Source organism: Ochotona curzoniae, unplaced genomic scaffold (genome assembly GCF_017591425.1).
Source record: "Ochotona curzoniae isolate NIBS_2020 unplaced genomic scaffold, NIBS_Ocur_1.0 contig_2754, whole genome shotgun sequence".
Classification (NCBI taxonomy): domain Eukaryota; kingdom Metazoa; phylum Chordata; class Mammalia; order Lagomorpha; family Ochotonidae; genus Ochotona; species Ochotona curzoniae.
The window spans coordinates 6,312,412-6,330,964 of record NW_024465582.1 but is presented as its reverse complement, the minus strand read 5'-3'; the positions used below and the strand labels follow the sequence as shown (position 1 = coordinate 6,330,964).

General features: G+C 54.8%; 1 protein-coding gene across 1 annotated transcript in view; it reads right to left on the bottom strand.

Annotated features, from left to right (window-relative positions):
• Window positions 1–284: 284 nt before the first annotated feature.
• TRIO (trio Rho guanine nucleotide exchange factor) overlaps window positions 285–18,553 on the bottom strand; it is a 275,586-nt gene continuing 257,317 nt past the window's right edge. The window contains exons 48-57 of the mRNA XM_040977419.1: window positions 16,188–16,933; window positions 12,645–12,892; window positions 10,977–11,115; window positions 10,319–10,346; window positions 9,898–10,060; window positions 9,503–9,624; window positions 6,264–6,342; window positions 4,519–4,719; window positions 2,474–2,612; window positions 285–1,985 (exon numbers count right to left, since the gene is read on the bottom strand). Coding sequence (XP_040833353.1) covers window positions 1,443–1,985; window positions 2,474–2,612; window positions 4,519–4,719; window positions 6,264–6,342; window positions 9,503–9,624; window positions 9,898–10,060; window positions 10,319–10,346; window positions 10,977–11,115; window positions 12,645–12,892; window positions 16,188–16,933 — 2,408 coding nt within the window. The 3' untranslated portion in view covers window positions 285–1,442. The remainder of the gene's footprint in view (window positions 1,986–2,473; window positions 2,613–4,518; window positions 4,720–6,263; window positions 6,343–9,502; window positions 9,625–9,897; window positions 10,061–10,318; window positions 10,347–10,976; window positions 11,116–12,644; window positions 12,893–16,187; window positions 16,934–18,553) is intronic.

Here is an 18,553-nt window from a genome sequence, read left to right as displayed (position 1 = left end):
AAGCTGTGAAGCTTAATGAGGCCAGTCTATGGCTCAAGCCCCAAGGGTCTGGCTGGCTTTGGGGAGCAAGCTGGTCTCGTTCTAGTGTAAGTCACACAGCAAAGACTGAAAGGCCTTCCGGACAGTTCAGGCGAGCCCAGCATCCCAGCCTCTCGGCGGAAGGCCTCCGTGCACCAGCGTCAATTCCGCCACAGTGACCTGGGCATGGGGGGCCAGCCTCCGAGCAGCCAGTGCAACACTGGCTTCTGTTTCTTCCCAAAAGCTTAAGATCCAGCCAATTTTTGTACATAAGATTGAATGTCAAAAAGTCTTAAAAAGTAGTAAATGTCCAGTCAGATTTGGGACAAAAAATAATACTTTGGCATTCTGAATAATAGTATAATAAACGTGAAAACATTACCCTATTGTCCAGTTTTATTTTCAGAGTATGGAATCACTTTTTACAGCCTCAAAACTGACAGTTCTCACAAGGAGCTGAGCCTCCGTGACCCCCGCCAGGGGCCTACCGTCCCCCCGCCCCAACACACACAACCATAAAGCTCACTGTACGAAGTATGTGCTTTTTCTATATATTTATTACAGGTACAACAGAGATTTTCATAAATAGTTGCATAAAATGTTAAAGCCACAACATTGCACATGATATGAAATAAAACCAAAAAAAGAAACTCCCCCGGTGAGTGCATTTACAGTACTTTCATCCGACTGTGTACTGCTCAACAACCTGACGGCGTGGGTGGGACAGCAGAGAGGCAGTGGGGCAGGACCCACCCTGATGTCTCCATTTGATGGGCAGACCCCTGGACTCCAGGGGGAGCCCCGCACTGGGTCAGGCCGGGAGGGGTAGGAGGGGTGGACATGACAGACTGAAGGCAGGAACAGTCTTATATACAAGTAAGGCTTACATTTCATCAGAGCAGAACAATTCATTCTATCTTATGCAGAAGTCCGAGGTTGAGTGTATGTTTGGACGCCGGTGGCACACACGCAGACGAGGCAGCTGGGGAGGCAGCCGCCGGGCACTGGCTGTGGCCGCCGCTTCCCCAGAAGCGTACAGTATCTTTGTTCTGTTTGTTAACACCAGTGGTTGAACACAGGCAATGTGTTTTCTTGAAGAAATCTTGAAAATGCTAAATTTGCAAAATTCTATTCCTGTTCATCTTTTAAAAAAGCTATCTTCTTGTTTTTATGTATGTATATATTTATTATTATTATTTTTTGCAGAAACCTGAATGAAACCCGGCGGGCTGGCGAGGCGGCCTGGCCTCCCCGCGGAGCCTGACGGCAGGTCCTCCCCCAGGCAGCGCACTGGGAGTGCAGCTCACACCATCCACACACTGGCAGCTGGTCACCTAGGTCCGTGTTGCCTTTGTTTCTCTTGGCAATTCGAATGAACAGCTGGTTGGCAGGTGAAAGAGAATGAGAAAGAACTTCAGGATAGGTCAGACTCGAGGCAGAAGCCTGCTCTGTAAGAAGTTTTTAATGCTCCGAATAGGTCGAACATCATTCTGGTGTTTGCGCCGCTCAATGAAGGATGCCAGCCTTGATGTGTCGAGGACGCCCGCGCCTTTGCTGTTGCCTGCCTGCAGCCACTGCTCCTGCAGGGCCAGCGCAGCCGAGGGACGCTTGGCAGGGTCCTCCTGCAGGAGGAGGCACACAAACTCCTTGGCCTTCTGGCTCACTCCTTTAAAGTAGTCATCTGGGAAACTGAAGTCCAATCGGCAAATGTTCAGGCAGGTCTCCTCCACGCTGTCATCCAGGAAGGGGGACACGCCGCTGAGAAGCACGTATGTGAGCACCCCAACACTCCACGTGTCTGAGGTCAGGGAGACAGGGTTCCCAAGGATGATTTCAGGGGCTGCAAATTCGGGGTTCCCCAGTAGCTGGTGGATATAGTAGGTCGTGTTGAGTTGGACAGCATCTCCAAAGTCAGCCAGTTTAATTGTTGGCTTGGCTAAACTCTGATCCACCAGGATATTTTCAGGCTGGAATATAGGACAAGACACCTGTCATTTCCAAAAGCACCCCAATCGTAAGCATGTTCATGACAGTCAGCAGGTGTCTGCAGGCAGGAGGTGCCACAAAGCCAAAAAGGATGAAGGTCACAGGGTGTGTCAGGGCCAGAGTGCTAACAGCACCTGGCCTGCTGCTGGCCCAGCTCACGGGGCCCACAGGGCTGGGCTGGGCGGCAGGGCGCTCCCTTCGCCTCCCAGCACTGCAGGTAGCATGCCTGCTTCCTAGGTTCCCGCTGAACCAGGCCCCTAGCCACCCTTTAAAGCTCACAGGAACTTCATGAGTCTCACGACCTGATGCTAGATCCCCGCTGTCTCCCTAGTCACGAACTGCACGCTCTGAGGCAGCATGCCCCTCTCCTGTAGCCCGTGGCCCGGCCTCAGAAGACACAGAGCTGTGTCCCTGGAGGCTGATTGGGGGCCCAGGAGACCCGCCCTTGTCCAGCCCCAGGCCCGCCAACCTTTAGGTCCAGGTGTACGATCCTGCAATTGTGAAGGTATCGGATGGCTTCCAGAACCTCCCCCAGGTGTGCTCTGATCTTCCCTTCGGTCAGGCTTCCCCATCGCACCACACAGTCCAGGAGACGACCCTGGTCAGCCCTGCGGAGGAGGAATGCACGGCGCATCAGGAGGGTGCCCACTCACAGCGTTACTAAGCCGGTAAGGAACAAGCCATTGCATCTCTCCCCCGTGGGCATCTTGAGGTTCTGCTCCCGCCTGCAGGGGAGACCTGCTGGACTCTCGCTGTGGCAGTGCGAGCCGGCAATGAGGGATTTCAGTCCTTGAGGGACCTGGTTGGTATAGTGTCAGGCAGGGGGATGAAGTCAAACACCATCTCTGCAGACAGGAGGAGACATGGTGGGCTGGCGCCTGCCGCATCCTGCAGGGACAGGGTTCCTCTATCTTCTGGAACCTGTTTTCTCATCTGAAAAATGGGCCATGTGAGACTGCACAAGTTAATGCAAGCAAGAGCCTGCCAAGGAGGCAGCACAGTAGGTATGTGCCAGGAACCTAACACTGCTATGAACTCACTGCATCCTCATGGGTCTCTGAAACAGTGCCTAGTTGCCCCCCTTTTGATGTGGAAATTGGGCACAGGGAGGGTATCAAACTTTCCCAGTGCCCTGCAGCTTGTGAGTGGAAGAGTGAGGGCGGCAGAGAGGTTCTGGCCTGGGCCTCTCGCGACCCTCACCTGTGCTACCCTCTTCGACTGCAAACAGAATTCCAGAGGGACATGAGCCAGCAGCTCCAGTGATGGGTGTTGGCAGTACTCTGGTGTGAAGATCATCTTATGAAAAGTGTGGTGAGGCCAAATCATGGAGTTTTCCCATGAAAAGGTGGCGGCAGCCAGCAGTGAGCTTAGGTGAGCCCTGTGCTCCAACTGCACCCACAGCTCTCATCCCCACCCCCATGAAATGGCAGCTTTGTCAGTCCTCCAGTTTCTGAGCCAGAAAGGGGCCCTCCAAGCCAGGCTCTGGCTCCTGTCACTTATCTTAGCCCAGAGAAGGTGTGACCTTAGGGGCCTTAAAGGTGGAGACACGAGCAACAAGGCAGAGCAGGCCAGAAGCTGTCCTGAGGGCCACGGCTGTGACCGCAGCTTTGCCGGGCCCGTTGCCTGGTGTGCGCAGGGCCCCGAGGGCTCCGTTTCACCAGAGTCCGGGTTGTCCATTCCAGGGGGAGGGGCTGGAAAACAAGCCTCCCCCCAAAACCTACAGGGAGTTCCTACATGGTCCTGGAGAGGGAGGTCCTCCAAGGCATGGGGGCTGCCGGTGGAGGGCAGTGAGGCCTGGCTGGGGGCACTGCGGGCAGCCCTACCCTGGGAAGGGTGTAGGCGTTGACCTCACACCATGGACCAGTGAGCTGCAGGGCTGTGCGGGTTGTTCCACTCACCCAACTCGTTTTCCCATGAGTACCCACAGGCTCACAGAGGTACCAAGGGATGTGCATGATGTGACTCCCCAAGATGGGCAGTCACGGGGGGTTTGTAAATAGCTAGAGGCAACCCCAGGTCTGTCTTCACGCAATGCAGTCATGCTGAGACCTGACACACAAGCCGAAGTTCAAGAGCGTCAGTGGGACTGGCCTGGGAGCAGTGGCCGAGCCCTCTGCAGAGGCTCCTTTGGAGAGCCCAGCCTTGCTCGCCTGTCCTAATCAGCCGTCCTTTCCAGGGGCAGGAGCCGTGGGACCTGGACTGCCTGTGGCCGAGCCGACCCCAGGAGGACACAGTCACACAACCCCAGGAGCCCTCCCTGCCAAGCTCACCCGTCCTGAGCAGACAGCCACGGGTCGCCCGAGGCGAGGGCCAGGAATGTCAGAGCTAGGGAATCTTGGGCTAGCCAGGTGGTGTGGGCTCTTCCGGGCCTAGGCACGGGGTTCCCCTGTTGGGCAGCACGCACCGGCTGCTGTTCCTGCAGGGCGCCAGCCCTGCACCCTTTCACACTAAAAGAACCAACACTAAGAGAAGTGACCAGAGCAGTGCAAGCGGAGGCTGGGCCTGGGCACGCACATTTCTAGGACCAGGATGTAACTGGTGGGGGTCTCAAAGGTGTCGAGAAGGCCGACGAGGAGCGGGTGCTGGAGGTTCTGCAGGATCCCGAGCTCGTGGGTGACCTGGTCACGCTTCATCAGCTTTTTATTCACAAACTTGGTGGCCACTGCTCGTTTGGTTCCCTTCTGATCACACTTCTTCACGACAGAGAATCTGCCCCTGTAACACAGCACACAGTTCTCAGAGGATGCAGAGGTGTGCCAGGGAGGAGAGTCTGAGCCTGAGTGGGTGAGGAGGTGCGGCCCCTCTGCTGTGCAGGGCCCTCTCTGCAGAGGCTGCAGGAGCGTGTCGGCCGCACCTCTGCCTCCATCCGGGTCCTCGGTTGAGCCCCGTTGCTGCTCCTTCCTAGGGGCAGCCCTGGGCTTCCTTGCACTGCTGAGGCAGAAGTGCAAGCAGAGGGCCCAGCCTCAGGAGGCAGCTTCCACCTGTGCTCATGGCAACAAGGGTCAGCGTGCTGGGAAGAAGCAGGGGAGTGTGCGTGCCACCTCCTGGGCTGTGCACCCAGCGCTGGCTGGGAGCAGCTTGTGCCACCACACGACCATGGCAGGGGCTGCAGCTCACCTCGCCAGCTCCGCAGACCCTATTGTACCCGCAGACTCACAACCCGGCAGCCTTCACCGCACCTAAACCTGGTCAGCTGATGGGGTCCTGAGCCTCAGGATTGGGGGCTGAGGGAGGGGTGGGCCCATTGCATGCCGTGAGGACTTTAGTGAGTCCGCCCAGAGTATCCAAGGCCCTGCTGCTACCTCTCCCACCCACAGAGGAGACCCTGTCCCCCGAAGTCTGGACAGCCTGGTGTAGGTTCTGATTTGTGCACGCAGACGGTGCCATGGCTTTGTTCCCAGGCTGAGCCTTCCCGGGCTCGCAGCTTCCCCTTGGCTCTCCAGAGGTGAGGCAGCAATCCAAGGCAGCTTGGGCATGCCAGGAGGTGGAGCCAGGACCCTGTGTGTTAGCCATCACCATGTCTATAAGACAGCAGGTGTGGTTGAAGCACCCCTGGGCTCTTCTGGCAAGTGTCTCAAGTAACAGCTCAGCTGTCCTCAGGTTTTCTGAACTTCAACTTTCTGCTACAAGAGGTACGACGGGTGTGTGCGAGTGCTGTGCAGGCGGGCGTGATGTGAGGTGTGACTGCTATGGGGGGTGGGGTGGGGTGTGATGGTGTGAGTACTGTGTATAGTGGGGTGTGATGTGTAAGGTGTGAGTGCGAAGGGGAGCCATGTTTCAGTGTGGGCACTGCCAAACCAGCCCAGCCCTGGCTGGCTGCTGACAAATCAGCCACCCTCTGTGTAAGGGAACACTGGATTAGTCGAACTGGGGTCCTTCGCTTCAGCATCTATGTTCAGCTGAGATCTGACGACACCCTCCCACTTCTCAGCCGGGACTCTGAGAGAATACAGTGTGACAAGCAGTCCCAGGTCTTCTCTGCATATTCCTGAGCCTGTGCGTAGCTGCTACATCTCAGATGCCTAGGGGGCAGTGAGCTCATTCCACCAGAAGGCCTTGGCTCTCTCCTGGAGCCCTGGCTCAAAGCAGCTTCCTCGCTCCCCAGAGTGTAGTAGCCGAAGACAGTGAATTACAGGTCACACTTCCTATACAAGACATGCAATTCCCGCCAGCTGGCAGGTCATGCGCTATGTCAACTGGCTTTTATGCAGTGCTGTGTCTTATGCTCCGCCCTCCCAGCAGAGGCTCTTGTGTCCTACCTGCCAAGCTCTGCCACTTCGCTGTAGAAGGCATCGAAGTTGTCCTTCCAGGTCACCATGATCCCGTCACTGCCTGGACCTGTAAGAAGTGCAGTATCTCCCTTGAGCTCAGGCTGCGTGGGGCTCCTCAGCTGCGGGTCTTCAACCCGCACTGTGTGTCACAGCAGCGGCTGCTGAGCCCTTGGAACATGGCTCCCTCGGCGACAAGAGCCCCAGATGGGACAGCCGTGTTGCACTTGGGACTCAGTGTGGAATGCAAAAACACTTCATTGATTTTTAAAAGTTTGATGTTGAAATGAAATTCTTTGGAATACACAGGATTAAGGTAAACATAAAATTCCCGTTACTTTGAGTTTTTCTCCTGGCTTTGTATTGGCTCAGCTCTGGCCACTGCAGCTACTTGGGGAGTGAACCAGTCTTTTTCTCTGTACATCTGCCTTTCCAATAAAAATAAATAAATCTTAAAAAAAGATTTATTGGCGGCCAGCACGAAGGCTCAATTGGCTAATCCTCTGCCTGCAGTGCCAGCATCCCATATGTGTCCAGTTCTAGACCTGGCTGTTCCACTTCCAATCCAGCTCTTTGTTAATGACTCAGGAAAGCAGCAGAGGCTGGCCTAAGGTACCCATGTGGGAGACCAAGAAGAAGCTCCTGTCTCCTGGCCATTTGGGGTGTGAACCAGCAGATGGAAGATCTCTCATGTCTCTTTCTCTGTAATTTTGACTTTCAGGTTAAAAAAAAAATAAAAAAACCAAGTTATCAGATCTGGCAATTTGCACACTAGCCTTATAGGGTGAGCAACTGGTGCTCCAGTCATCCGCCACTTGGGACAGCAGCGTCCTCTGTCGGAGCACGTGGCCCGAGTCTTGACTCCGGCCTAGAATCCAGCTACCTGCTAACGGGAGCCCCGGGAGGCAGCAGAGTTGGCTCCATCCATGCGGAAGACAGCCTGCGCTCTGGGCTCCTGGCTTCAGCCTGGCCGGGCCCTGACTGCTGGGGGTGTCTGGGAGTGACCAACTGGATGAAAGCTCTGTCTGCTTGCCTTTTTTCCCTGCTCACTTTTTCCTGAAAGGGCTTGCTTGTTTCTTTTTTTTTTAAGATTTATTTTATTATTATTTTTTTTATTGGAAAGGCGGATATACAGAGAGGAGAGACAGAGAGGAAGATCTTCCGTCCAATGATTCACTTCCCAAGTGAGCGCAACGGCCGGTGCTATGCCGGTCCGGAGCCAGGAGCCTCTTCTGGGTCTCCCACGCGGGTGCAGGGTCCCAAAGCTTTGGGCCGTCCTCTGCTGCTTTCCCAGGCCACAGGCAGGGAGCTGGAAGGGAAGCAGGGCTGCCGGGATAGAACCAGCGCCCATATGGGATCCCGGGCATGCAAGGTGAGGACCTTAACCACTGTGCCACTGCGCCGGGCCCTTGCTTGTTTCTTTTTAGCGCGTTTTCTTTCCTACGTTACATATGTATAGACAAGCAGATATCAGTGGCACTGGGAAAGAAGCAGAACTTCACAATGACCGGCAGCCCCCTGCTGCACCTGTCAAAGCACACCTCGTTTTGCTCAGCCACAGAAACTGCAGTGACTTGTGGCACCCAGAGCTCTGTAGGTCCTGTTGCTCCTTGGGGCAGAGATAAGGTGGGAGTCTCCGTGTCCTCGGGACTACAAGGCTGAGCCCTTAACTGCAATCCCCCACCCCTTGCCACCAGGCTGCGGATGGGGCAAGGTTTCTACAATTCCTGCGCACGTGAGTGGGGTGCTGGGGGTCAGCTCAGCACAAGGCTCTGAGCAGGCCAGGAGGGAATGAGCCCTACCCAGATAGGAGACATCTGCAGCACATGACACAGCTCCCAAACATCCTAGACAATTAGTTATCATCACAGAGCGTCGTGTGGAACAAGCAAGGCCACCTGCAGGGGTGTGCACAGCAGCTGGCATCGGGGCTGTGCGTGGATGTATGTGATCAAAACCATCACACACGTCCTTCTTCACTGCGTCCACACTCAGCCCAGCTTCTAACTCCCTCAGCTTTCACTAGTGTTCACAGCAGAAAGTCACCTGCACCATTTCTGTAATGTTTTGTAAAAATAGAAAGTCAGTGACACTCGATTCTCAATGACTCATATTTTTTCCTGTCTTAGATCATGACACCAGTACATGATCTAAGTACCTACTTTAGGTAAACAGAAGTTCTAGACAGCAATTTAGCAACACAGAGTGTTCTGGGGCTTGATCGCCTTCTTCGTTAGGATTTTAAAAAGATTTTATTAGAATAGAAGAGAGAGAAAAAGAGAGAGAGAGATCTCCAGAGTTACGTTCTATCTGCTGGTTCACTCCCCACATGACCACAGCTCTGACACCAGGGGCCTGGAATACCAACAGCATGTGCTCCAAAGACGGCCGGGGCCCCTGCAGTTAGGCCATCAGTCACGCCCTTCCCAGGCACATTGGTGTAAAGCTGGATTGGAAGCGGAGACCTTGACACTCCACTCAGTGCTCCGATACGGGATGCAGGTGTTCCAAGTGGTCGCTTGACACCTCTGCACCGTCACGACGCTGGCCCCTTTCCTCCTTTTTCGCTTGCAATCTATATAAGGCCAACTGGACTACATCTAGAGTCAGCTGAAAAACTGGATAAAGAGGGCCCGGTGCGGTGGCGGAGTGGCACAGTGGTTAAGGTCCTCGCCTTGCACGCCCAGGATTCCATATGGGCGCCGGTTCTAATCCCGGCAGCCCTGCTTCCCTTCCAGCTCCCTGCCTGTGGCCCTGGAAGGCAGTCAAGGATGGCCCAAGGCTTTGGGAACCTGCACCCGCGTGGGAGACCCAGAAGAGGCTCCTGGCTTCGGATCGGCATAGCATCTGCTGTTGCGCTCACTTGGGGAGTGAATCATCGGACGGAAGATCTTCCTCTCTGTCTCTCCTCTCTGTATATCCGCCTTTCCAATGAAAAAATAATTAAAAAAAAAAACCGGATAAAGAACCTGCCTTTGAGGACAAAGGGACAGGATGGCACTGTGGTCTCAGAAGCTGGCCGCCGCAGGCCGGCAATCTCCAGGGGCTTCTCTGGGTTCTTGGAAGATGCTGGAAGAGCACCGCCTCCACGGTGGCCCCGAGACTGGTTGCTTCCTCAGCTCTTCTGAGGCCCCACGAGTGAGCTACCCACTCACTTCATGCACACCAGGTGCGGGGACTCAGGATCTGAGGAGGCTGCTGCGAGATGCGCCCCACCGCGCGGTGCTTACCTAGAACCCTCAGGCTCGCTGAGGACGAGGCGGAGCCCATGTCGTTCACGGCGATGCACGTGTACATGCCGTCATCGTCCGTGGTCACGCCCACGATCTTCAGGGCGGCCTCCCCCAAGTCACTGCACACACGAGAGTACACCAGTGTCGGCAAGCTCAGCGGCAGAGCGCCGGCTCCAGCCCCCCTTCTCCCAGGTCACGGCCAGTCAAGAGCCCCAGTGTCGATGAGGGACTTTAGACAGCTTATCTGCCACTCCAGGTGCCCCCAAAGAATCTGTGTGTAAAACTCTATCTAGAGACTGATCATGCCCCGCCACAGCAGAGTGGTGAGTCTGTAGTCACCATGCACCAAAACTGTGCTCCTGGCGGGGACACCAGGCCCAGGGTGCCCTCACCTGTAGGAGATGCTGTAGTGCCCATCATTGGTCAGGGTGTTGTGTTCAGGGCCCTTCCAGGTGATTGAGGCCTTGGGGCGGCCACAGACTCGACATCGAAGAACAACGGTCTCCCCTGTCTCACACGTGACCTCACTCAACGGAATGACAAATTCTGGGGGAACTGCAAGAGTAAGGAGCTGCTAGATGCCAGTCCGCGGCTTCTCCCCGACGCCCACCCAGCATCTCCATGCCAGTCCACGGCTTCTCCCCGACGCCCACCCAGCATCTCCACGCCAGTCCACGGCTTCTCCCGACACCCACCCAGCATCTCCAGCAAGCTACCAAGACTCAAGCTGCCACCTGAGAGGTTACACTCCAGTACTGTGAGCATGCCTGCACACTCACAGCCACCAAGGCTAAAGGAAAAGGCAGAACTTACCATCATAGATGTAGTTGGGATTGAGAAGCTGCAATCAAAAAAGACAAACAGGTAATAAGCAAACACATGGGACATGGCTGATTCCAGAGCTGTGGTTACTGTAGAATGAACAGTCAGAAAGACGACCTGGCTCACCTGGGTATCAGTTAGATTACGGTCTTAAAGCCTTCCCATGCATCTGAAAACTTTATGTCATATACTAATTTGGGTGTTTTCTCTTCCTAGTCACACACAGAGAAATGCTGCTTCAACGTGGAGATGTCCCCATTTCGCATCCCCTGGCCTGTCCTTGCCTAAGGCGGAAGGGTCAGGGTCCTGACCCAGAGGGCTCAGATTCCCTCTTACGAGACACTTAGTTTTCCTCTCCAAATAACCCTTAAAATACTGGAGCAATCTGAGTACACAGTTACTACCAAGGGAGGGCGCTGCAGTCACAGTGAACCTGACCCAGCAGGGTCCGTCCTGCAGCCCACAGCAGCAGTCGGAAGCCCGAGCATGGCTTGTTTGTAGTCTGTGTGACTGCTGGCCATTTCCCCTGGGAACGCCATGTGACATGGCGAGGTGCAGGGGTGCATGCCGGGTTCGCTGGACAATGAGGGCAGGTGTGGCCCGCAGAGGCCAGGACCCCGCCCCGCCCCCGGCCGAGAGGCACACGCACCTTCACAGATACCTTAGTGCTGAGTCCTTCCCGTGACTTCCGGTAGCCGTTCTCTAACTTGCCTTCCCTTTTGCCGTCTTTATCTTTTTTTTCAGATTTTTTCCTTAAACGGAGTGCTGTGTGCCAAGATGCTGACTTCCTGGCAGGGGAGAGAACATACATTTAACATGTTTAGCAAAGGTTACCTGAAAGTTTTATGGAATAGCTGAATACTACATGCAAAAACCTGTCAGTGAGCCTCAAGAGCCAGGATTTACCCTAAGAACGTCTGAAGTCAAATGCTAAGGATTAAGTACCGAAGGGGCTCGTGAGGGCTGATGTGTGTGCCCGTGCATTCTAAAGCATATTTTCTGCAAGGACGTTTCTGGATGGGAGTAACATTCTAAACGGCAAGCAGTGGGCCCTTCCTTCTGTGGTGAGCTTCCTTCCTCCAGTCAGGTGAACGCTCCACGGTCCAGCAGGGGACGCTGGGCACAGGGCCCCCCACTTCATCTGCGCCGCCTGCAGCTCGCCTGGGTCTTAACCCAGGTGACCCCCAATGCAAAGCGGCATTGTCAGTCTCCCGCAGTGCACGATCCAATCCCTTTTGATAAATCTCTCTCTACATACACTCACAAAACACACAACACATTCTACTGGTTTTCTCTGAAAAACCCAAAGGTAGGGCCTAGGGATACTGTTCGAGGAAAGAGGTATAAAATGGGATTCTATCTGTGTGATTCCTTCCAAACCACTCTACTGAGGAATGACTGACAGAGCGCTCTGGAACAACAAACTAATTTCTGTGCATCCTGGAGAAACAGAACAAGGCATCCTGGGAGAAGGCGAGCACCCAGCCGTCTGGAATGGGCTGTGGCTAAGACAGGAGCACAGTGCCCCATGCAAGGCACCTGGTCTCATGGTGACTTCAGAAGACACACAGGCCTGCAATGCTAGCCTCTGCCACTATGATCGTTTCAGGGACACTCAGGGAAGGAAACAACCCTAAAAGGCAGGATTTAAAACAAATTTAAAAATAAATAATGCTTGGGCCCGGTGCAATAGCACAGTGGTTAAAGTCCTCACCTCGCACGCTCCAGGATCCCATATGAGCGCTGGTTCTAATCCCCGCGGCCAAGCTTCCCACCCAGCTCCCTGCTGTGGCCTGGGAAAGCAGTCGAGGACAGCCCAAAGCCTTGTGTCCCTGCTCCTGTGTGGGAGACCCGGAAGAGCTCCTGGCTCCTGGCTTTGGACTGGCTCAGCTCCAGCCGTTGTGGCCACTCGGGGAATGAACCATCGGATGGAAGATCTTCCTCTCTGTCTCTCCTCCTCTCTGTATATCTGCCTTTCCAATAAAAATAAATAAATCTTAAAAATAAATAATGCTGAAGCAGCAAGAGCTGTTTCCAGTTCCTTAACTCAACGAGCTCTCCTGCATGTAAGCGGTGTCAGTGATGGCTCCTGTAGGCTCTTTACCTGAGGCTGCCACGAGTGTGTTCCCAGATGTTTCCCAGTGTGCACCTGGCACTCAGCTAGCGGTGCTCAGAAAGGCCTAAGCCCTCCAGGGATTACCTGTTCCCTGAGCTGACAAGGCTGTGTGTCTTCTGTCGGGAGGATCTTGTACTGACAGGTGGCCCAGCGTGCCCCTCCTCCCGCTGGCTGTGGCCGGCTTGGCCACGGGGCACTCACTTGAGAGTCCCATCGGCGTTCTCCATGATGACTGCACTGGTGTGGCCCAGGACGAAGCCCGGGATCCAGCCCTCGGCTGCGGGGCACTGGTCAGTGGCGGCGCGGAACACCAGAAACATGTTCTGCTGGTTGCTGGCCAGAATCTGAACGACCTCTCCTTGACAGACGTTGATCTCATCCTCCTTCACTGCCGTGTAATCGTGTGTCACCAGCATGGTGGAGATGTTGCTACTGCTGCTGCTTTCACTCTGCAGGGAAAGGTGAAGAAAAGAAAGGCAGGAGGAGCTGAAGGGAGGCCTGGCAACACAAAACCTCTCGCCAGTGTGCGCCGTGGCACCAGGACCACACACACAGAAGACACTGGCGACTTTCCTTCACTGTCCTCTGGCTAGCTGTGTCCCCTTCTCCACCCCTGAAAAACAGGGGCCATCCAAGAAGCAGGAAACCCTGAGGACTTTGGCTCATCACGCTGATGCCAAGTCGGGCCGTGCCTAACCCAGGGGCTGGGATGTCACTCTTAGGGAAGTATTGCAACTACAAGCTGCAAAGGGTGAGATCAGATGAGACCATGAACAAGTCCCCGAATCTTCCAGATGAGGTGTGCGGCAGAAACGTACAGTGCAGGACACACTTAGCTGGGCCTCATCATTTCTGCCTCTTTCTTCCTTTCAGAAACAAGAATGTGGACAATTCGAGAAGTGAAACAACTACTTTTCTGACCTTGTGTAGGTGCTCTGGCCCTCGGTGGGGCCTTTGTGTGTCCCCCAGGCGCAGGTGCCATGGGAGCCCACGACCTGGCATCACAGCGGCACTTGTCACTGGCACTAAGACTCGACCTTTGAGAGAGACCCCCATGAGGAGGTGCCTGCCCTGCTCTCCTCCAGCCCTGGTGGTGCCACCCGATCTCTGGCCATGAGTGCTCTCAGCTTGTAAGTACTTGATATATGTTGAGTTCCTTGGTCACCGAGGTAGGATGGCAATCGTAGGACAAAAGGGACTTCCTGGGGCCACATACCAAGACCCACAAAGTGAGCAGTGCTTGCTCCTGAGCTAAAGAAATGCACAAGGCAGTCTCCACCCCCAACTTACCTAACCAGTGACCTACTGTTCTGTGGGCGTGGGTATGTAAGCAAGGCATAGCTCCCTTCCTTTAGGATGCCCACTCCTCACGTGTGGCCCCTTAGCTCGAAGGGCGCAGCTGGGTACATCAGGTTTGGCTGCCTGTACACTCACTGTGTAACTTTAAACTTGGCACATGTGCTTCAGTAATCTGGGTAATACAGCAACACCCAATAGGGTTACATGGCCAAATTTGTTAGGGGGAAAAAAAAGCGCCAACTTTTGTGGCACAGAAACTTTGGGTAATATAATGTACTCCAGGCCATGTTTTGACATTTCGGTATTATGAGTACTGTTAATAGCTATTACTATTTGCTGAACCTTCTGCATACCACGCCATGTATGAGGCATTTCGAATCCATCTTGCTGAATCCTCATATCTACCTGTCAGTGAGCATAACCACCCACTCCCTGGAGTGAGGGCAGTGACTCCAGGCCACTGCCTGCAAGAGTAAGGCAGGGCAGAGGAGATCCAGGGCTAGCATCCCTTCAGGGTATGGAGCTGTGGGAAGGGATGGTGGACAGAGTGAGGCCCAAACCACACTCACTCCTTCCCTGCTCTCCGCAGAACTTCACAGCAGAAGCTCACCCATGGGGAACAAGGACCCGGCTGTGGCACAGCTGCGTGGCTGTGACTGCAGACAGAGCCATGGAAAGGCAGGGGGAAGGAGGCCTCTGCCCACGCTGCAGGGGGCTAGGAGCTCTGCCAGGAGGGGGCTGGAGTGTGGCTCATTTTACTAGGAATGTTTAACAGTCTCAGAGAGAGTACTTCCAAACTCCTGGGTGGGGCTTCTGATGAATTCCCAGGGCACTTCTGTGAATTCTTTCTCTCTTGTCAAACACTGCTAATTTCCCTTTCCGTATTGCCTAAGAAAAAGTGGGAAGGAGAAATTTCAGGCAACTTTCCCAACAGAAAGCTCACTGGATGCAGACTGCCTGCAGATGGAGCCCTGATGTCAGGGCTGTGGCAGGGCTGGGTCCATGATCCCTGTCTACTCAGAAACATCCAAAGAAGGCTGGCAGGCGCCAGACACTCCTGGGCTGAGCAGGGGTGTCTGTGCTAAGATGCTAACTGGACCACGGCCACGAGGCCAGGCCTGAGCACTGAGCACTCGAGGAGGAGCAGGCAGGTGCAGCTCGCCACTGTACTGTCGCATTCTCGCCCTTCTCTCACACAGACATCTGGTTTTGGACACTCCATGCCTATCTAGCACTTCCAGACCAGCTAGCTGGGAGCCTTCTTGTTCTGCAGGACACGGTGGGGCTGGCGGGTCCTACACCGAGGGCACCAGGGCCAGTCACCGTCTCCCCAGATACCTGTTTTTGAGAGTGAGACTTACACATAAATAAAGTATCAAGACCTGTTCCTTCTTCCTTAATTAAATATAAACACACAATATGCAACCCCCCCTTAATAAAAAGGAACAAAAAGAGCAAATGAACCCAATTAAGGCATTAATAGAAATCCAGAGGAAGGAGACAGACATGCAGAAGCCAGATTTGTTTTTATACAAAGAGAGACACAGACCCTTTCTGGGAGATGTATTTAAAAATTTATAAAGCGATCAAACATACACTCGCAACAACAGTTCTATTCACTTTCGCATGCCTTCAGGAAAGTGTTACGGGCCAGGCCCTCTGTGTGAAGGAAACGGGAGGACAAGGAGGAAGCCACAACACCGAGGGGGAGACCAGCACAGCAAGCCCTCTGCTGAGGGAGCACAAAAGGAGCCTCGGCGGCTGCCAGCACTCCCGGTGGCCTGGGACAGTCTCTCCTCCGAGGGAGCCCTGGGGGAGGAAGTGTTCCCACCGGGCAGATTCCTTCCCCCATGTCGTAGGCTTAGTTTGCTTTGAGTTGCTGTTGGAAGTTTTCTTGAGATAATTTTTTTTCCCAGCAGATGAGTCAAAAATGCTGCAAAGATAACTTAAGGCATAAAAGAGCAAAACCAAGCGATGAGCAAAAAGCTTAAAGTATACAGATTCCAATTGAAATAAGAGGTAGACAGCAGGGAAAAGGACCCCTCCAAAAACATGTGTGTGAGAAGGCAGGGGCTGAAAAGGAAGATCCACATTGTGCTGGTCGGAAAACCGAAAAGGCTGAAAGATGCTGCATTCAGAAGGTTAATGGTCTGCTTTCTCTGATTAAGGAGACACCAACAAGGCAGGGAGCGAGTTAGTAGAGACGCGACCGTCCGGGTCTGGGCACAGGTGCCCTCAGTGGCAGCTGCGCGCGGCCCACGGGTGGACTCACGCGTGCGCACAGAGGCCACAGAGTGTCTACTGGGTGAGTGCAAGGAGAGCCGGAGGAGGCGATTACTGCAGCGACACCGGAGCGCCGAGTTAGTACGGAGGAGAGCGGAGAGCGACGGCGACACAGGAGGTTTAGAAGAGCTGGCGCAGGCCCCCTGGAGCAGGCGCTCTTACCCCGTTGCTCTGGGTGGACTGCACGGACTGCTCGCTGGCCGAGGAGCACGTGCTCATGCGGTCCGTGTCCTTGCTGGGGGCTGCGTGGCGGTGTGTTGGCCGCTGCAGGGAGTCACTGTCCCCGGGGAAGGTGAAGGAGCTGGGCCGGCTGGCCGGGGAGGCGGGGATGGAACCCCAGAAGGATCCCCCCTTCTGCAGGGGACTACTGGGGGCGAAGGGCTCTTTGCCAAAGGCAGGTGGCGAATTCAACGGCGAGACTGCCCCAGGCCTGGGCTTGCCCAGGGGCAGGGGTCCCAGGCTGGCGCGCGCGTCCCTGGCAGCAGCGTCATGGCTCGCGGCGGCTTTCCGGGGGCTGTCCAGCACCTTCATCTTGGGCACGGGATCCGCTGTGCCTTCGGGATCTCTGCTGGCTGTGGGCCTGCCGGGCTGTCCAGGACCCGCCTCGAGGGCGCTGCTGCTGGGGGGAGGCAGGGAGGGGCCTGGCGCAGACGTACCTGACATCTTGTCTGCCTCTGCCTGGCTCGAGGCCGCCGCAGAGGAGACCAGCACAGGGGGGTGGTGTCTGACGGGCTGTGGGATCCGTGAGGGCCTGCTCCTGCTCTGGCCGGGGCCGCCCACACCGCTGGAGCTGCCTGGGCCACTGGTGCCCGGGCCACTGGGGGCTGTGCCCCCGCCCCCACTACCGCCGCTGCCGCCGCCGCCGCCCCCACTGTGGTTCCTCTGGTACTCAATAGGTGATGTCAAGGCTGTAACAGAGAGCCCAAGAGACTAGTCAGGATACCAGGAAAAAGCAAGCCGCAGGACAGATGCTAAAGGGTTGACTTCCAATGGCCACACCCCTCAGCCCACTCACCAAGGCCACAGGCATGGCCTGCCCAAGGAGCCACCCTCTAGGTGGGAAAACAGCTCCCAGCCACCAGCTAAGGCAGGCATGAGCCTCACCGGCCCCTTCCCCTCCTGGGGATGTGACCAGCGGGAGGGCAGGTGAGGCAGAGTCTGGGCAGCCTGCCACAGGCAAGAGCACTCTGGGTGAGGCCCTGGTGTCCTAGGGAGGCCCACGGAAGGGCAGGGTGATAGACCAGGCCCCTCAGAGAAGCCTGGCTCTGTGCAGCAGGAAAGGTTATACTGTCTTCCTTAGGGGTCTTTTAAATCATGGGGTATACAGGCAGATGAGAAGCCACGTGAGAGCTGGGTGGTAAATCGTGTGCCTGTGCACAGAGGGCTGGCACGAACACCCTGTCTGGCAGGCTGGCACTCCAGCCAGGGAGCTGTCCCAGCCGTGGACCTGAGTGTTTCCAGTCCGTTACCATCTGAAGACAAATGTAGGAATCATGACAACATGAATACAACTTCTCAACAGTGCTGACGTTCAAGTGTAGGGCAGTCCACCCCAGAGCCAGGTGGGGCAGGAGAGGCCACCGCCCACCTGGCTCTTGCTTATGCTGCTATCCTGACAGAGTGTGAGGTCAACTTTAACAACAATTCCTTGTCATGCTTGCAATCTGTGTTTCCTTTTATTTTAGTGACATTGATAAGTTCAGAACTGTCCCAAGCCTGTGCTATGGAAAGGCATTTAACACCACTTAGCAGCAACAGGGCTGCACTTGTTCATGGCCACAGGATCCAATGCTACCTGCCAGTGGAAGCAGCCATCAGACAGCAGTTAGACAAAACCTGGAAAGCACACCCAGATGGCTGCTAACAGCTGTGTCAAAAATGCCCTGCCTTACATCTCTGCTGAGTGCTACATTTTTGACTCGAGTCTCACAGGTGTGGAGGTGGTTTTTAGTGATGGAGAACATTACAACAGCCAGCTGAACTGGGACACACACAAAGTGTGGGCATGAAGGAGAATAAAAGACCCAGTTCTCTGTTGAATTCTCAAAGCTCTTCATTTGCCAATGGATTGAAAGCAGAGTGGAAGGTGGCTGGCATGGTGATTACAAAGCAATGTGAGGGGAGTGAAATTCCTCACATCATGGGAGCAGAAAGGACAAAGCCATCTCCTGGTTTTGGGTGAGGGTGGGCATGTGGGCATTCAGTGCACTAGAGAACATCTCCGGTATCTTTGGGCAGTGCCACCTGCCTCATGTTCTTCCCCCACATCCTTCTGGCTAAGCAGCACCCTACTGCATATTCCGTGTACGCTGAGGGTCAGATGGCTAATCATGACCAAATGTAGGACTCGGGACAAGTGTACTCATCCACTATGAACCTCAGGTTTCCTGGTACAAAAGGGAACCATGAGTGCTTGCCACACAGGGTATCTGTGAGTATGACATGAAGCAATATACACACTTCAGAAGAGGCTCCAAGTTCTGTCATTAAAATCAATATGTAAGGAGAGGGAAGGGGGAAGGATACAC